Genomic DNA, 3,621 nt, shown 5'->3' with positions numbered 1-3,621 from the left:
AGTTTAAAGACTGCTGCAAGAGATCAAGAGAGAGAGACTGGCCGGTTTGGCTCAGTGGATAGAGTGTTGGCCTGCAGATCAAAGGGTCCCTGGTTCGATTCCGGTCAAGGGCACATACCTTGGTTGGAGGCTCCTCCCTGGCCCAGGCCCTGGACAGGGCATATGCAGGAGACAATCAACTGTGTTTCTCTCACATTGATGTTTCTCTGTTTCTCTGTCTTTTCCCTCTCTTCCATTCTTTCTAAAAATCGAGAGAGAGAGAGAAAGAGAGAGAAAGAGAGAGAAAGAGAGAGTTAGGTGTGGTGAAGAGAGAGAGGTGAAGTTAGGTGTGGCAAGAAAAGATGGGAAGTAAGACCCTATGGCAGGGGTGGGCAAACTTTTTGACTCGAGGGCCACAATGGGTTCTTAAACTGGACCGGAGGGCTGGAACAAAAGCATGGATGGAGTGTTTGTGTGAACTAATATAAATTCAAAGTAAAGGAGCAGAGGGGAGAGCAAGAGAACCGGATAGAACAGCTGGATCCGGCCCGCGGGCCGTAGTTTGCCCAAGGCTGCTCTATGGGGATAAGGGCATGTGATGATGTGATGTTACGGGCTAGAGCCAGATGGCTGAAACAGTTTCATCTGGCCTTGCTAGGTTCTCCCTGATCCTCAGTCGAATCCAAAAGACTTCTTAGAGGATGGCCTCTGTACTCCAAATTGCCACCCATTGCTGCCATTTTCTCCCTCCCAGCTAAATGTTATCCCATAAAAAATAAGAACAAGTAGTTTAACCTTGTATATATTTTTATTTGAAAATCCCATAGTTACCTAATAACATTAATTTCATCAACAACATTACATAGTTTACATTTACAAAAGCCCAGAAGTGATGACCCACGGAAGGATTCCCAACACGGAAGGCACCTGAGAGGGAGAACGATCCACCTGGCCGTGAACTTAGCTGGGCTCACAGGAAAGGAAAAGGTCGCCAGATTTGGCATTTTTCATTCATTAGGATTTATGGCAGATAAAGCCAAACCATCAATAGCTTATATTTAATTAAATATTATTTAAGAAATGTTGTGTTTTACATTATGAACTGAAGTGCCACTTTCTGTACATGGTAATCAAATAATGCCATCCTTCACCTGGGGAAGGTTGAGGGGAAAATAAATAAGGGTTTCCTCAGGCTCTGACGGTCTCTCCACGCAGGTGTGACATGTTAAGGCTTCAGATCTTGGGCCCTGCTGTCCAGGAGGCCCATGGTGTCCTGGACCCACTTCTTCTTGGGGTCCGCGCAGATCTCCTTGTCCCTTTTGGTCTTGAAGCTGTGGGACAATTAGATGGAGCACCTTGAGGATTTTGCCCAGGCATGTGACCCATTGGTTCCCAAACCTGATCAGCCCTTGCTTCCTTGGTGAGGGGCCTGGATTGGGACAGAGGGGCGGAGGGGGGGGGGATGGGAGGAAGAGGCCTGAAAAGGAAGCTTGCTCTTGCTGTCCCTGGGGAAGCCCTGCAGGCTCCTGGCTGCAGAAACGTGGGTGATCTGACCAAGCTCCTAGAAGGGGAGCCTGGAGGGAGGGTAGGTCCCTTCTCATGGGCTCAGTTTCTCTACTGGGGAAAAGGCCCATTTGATTATCAGTGGTCGGCAAACTCATTAGTCAACAGAGCCAAATATCAACAGTACAACGACTGAAATTTCTTTTGAGAGACAATTTTTTTAAACTTAAACTTCTAATGCCACTTCTTCAAAATAGACTCGCCCAGGCCGTGGTATTTTGTGGAAGAGCCACACTCAAGGGGCCAAAGAGCTGCATGTGGCTCGTGGGCCGCCGTTTGCCGACCACTGGATTAGATGGTGCATTTATCTGACTCATGTGGACATGAGTCCTGACCTCAGAGTGTCAGGCTCAGGGTGTCAGGACGTGGTTCACTCACATCACAGCTTCCTGGGGACACTGGCTGTTGGTGACTCTCGTGTAGCTCTTCAGCTTCTGGATGCGGATCTCCTTACTGACCACATTAAAGCAGCAGGTGATGGGGATGGAAACCGAGTCTGGAAAACATTTTGCGAAGAATGAGACAGTGAGGATGTATTGTGAGCATATGCATTTGGAAGGGAAGGAGGGGAAGGTAGGGCAAGACAAAGCAAATACACGAGCTCCAACTAGGACCCACCACTCCCAAGTTCAGTGCCTTAGCCCAGATCACACAGATAAAATGCCACCTGTGAGTCAGTTTCCTCTATTGAACGATGGGGCCCCTCACTAATGACAGGGAAGGGGAAAATCTTGAGTAACAAGGCTAATCCTGTAGGGTTCTTATAAGGGGCTCCTGATCCAAAACTTCTGACACTGGAAAAATAAGTTCTAAGACTTTGCTTCCAAGCTTTTTGTCCTGTTAGCTCTAGAGCCGACCCATGTCACATGTTGAGATGCCTCTGGATGCTTGACACAGCCACTGTTCTGGAAACTCCACTGACCATAATAAAAATGTGAAACCTCCAGCCGGCGTTTCTTCCTCTCCACTACTTCCCAAAATGTCTTTCACATCCACAATGAGAAAGGGTCCCTGTTTTCAGTGCCACATGCCCAAACAGTGAGAGGGCCACTGATGTAGTGGCTGCATTTAGTGTCCCAAAGCCTGTCTCAGGAAAGGTCAGAGGGACCGGCCTCCGAGGCCCGGGCACCATATTCTGGCTCTGCCTCTGACCAGCTGGGATATGACCGCTCTTCTCATTTCCCCTCCTGGCTTCACTTTCTCCCTCTCAGGCGTGGCAACAAGCCTGGGATGACTCGTGCAGAGAGGTTGGTACCTGCAGTCATGAAAACGTTAAGCCCTAGACAGAGAAAGGCCTTACCTGGATTGGCGAGCACCTGGGTGCTGAAGGCGGCTGCTGTGAGCAACAGGCACACCAGGACTGCGGAGACCTTCATGGTGGAGGGTGTGAATGTGAGCTTCGGCCTGAGAGTTGCGGGTTTCAGGATTGGCCTCAACCTCTCTGCTCCTCCTGCCATTCTGCCTGCCTTTTATAGGAGGCAGAGAGCATGGCTGGCGTCATGATCCAGGAAGGATGAAGTAAGACCCTGAATGTGCTGAGTAGGCACCAGAACCTGGGGGCAATTTCTAGACACTGAGAGAAGGAAACTGTGGAGTTTCCATTGTTTGCTTAGACTGTGTGGAGGGGTATGTGGTTATGCCCAGCAAAGTGTAGGCAGTGATCTCATTAGATCATGAAGGGTTGCAATTTCTTTGAAATGGAAAGTGATCTGTTAGAAAGGAAGAATGGAAGCCGAGGTCACAGTGGAGTGAAGAGAATCAAGGGTTTGACCCTCCCCAGGGCCAAGAAGCCCTGGGAGGGAGCCCTAGGCTTTGCCTGTATTCTCTATCAGACTCAGGTCCTTGCATCCTAAATTAGTCAGGCTCCTTTGAAAGCCACACAGGTCGCTCACCAGAACCTTGGCAGAATGGCAGAATCAGGAATGTCAAAGTCTCAAGGACCGAGAAACTTACGTCGTGGAGCCTAAGAACGGGACAGCACATGCTGTCCTTCTAGGCTGGTAGTTTCCAAATATTTTATTTAGACACTAAGGTTTCTTTTCAAGTAAAGTCATATGAAGAAGCCCAATATGTTATGCA

The 3,621-nt window shown here is 48.9% G+C and overlaps 1 protein-coding gene across 1 annotated transcript; it reads right to left on the bottom strand.

Annotated features, from left to right (window-relative positions):
* Positions 1-771: 771 nt before the first annotated feature.
* On the bottom strand, positions 772-2,979 carry LOC308253595 (C-C motif chemokine 8-like). Its single transcript, XM_080679217.1, has 3 exons — positions 2,843-2,979; positions 1,921-2,038; positions 772-1,310 (listed from the first exon to the last, which is right to left on the bottom strand). The coding sequence occupies exons 1-3, from the start codon at positions 2,916-2,918 to the stop codon at positions 1,205-1,207; spliced, it is 300 nt and encodes a 99-aa protein (XP_080535343.1). The 5' UTR covers positions 2,919-2,979; the 3' UTR covers positions 772-1,204.
* Between the last annotated feature and the right edge of the window lie 642 nt (positions 2,980-3,621).

This window comes from Plecotus auritus, assembly GCF_963455305.1.
Source record: "Plecotus auritus genome assembly, chromosome: 7".
NCBI lineage: Eukaryota > Metazoa > Chordata > Mammalia > Chiroptera > Vespertilionidae > Plecotus > Plecotus auritus.
This window is presented reverse-complemented; position numbering and strand designations above follow the sequence as displayed.

Coding starts and splice junctions, on each gene's coding strand:
- LOC308253595 (XM_080679217.1), bottom strand. CDS start 2,918: ATGAAGGTCTCCGCAGTCCTGGTGTGCCTGTTGCTCACAGCAGCCGCC. Junction 2,039..2,842: donor CCAGGTGCTCGCCAATCCAG/GTAAGGCCTTTC, acceptor AATGTTTTCCAG/ACTCGGTTTCCATCCCCATC. Junction 1,311..1,920: donor TGTCCCCAGGAAGCTGTGAT/GTGAGTGAACCA, acceptor ATTGTCCCACAG/CTTCAAGACCAAAAGGGACA.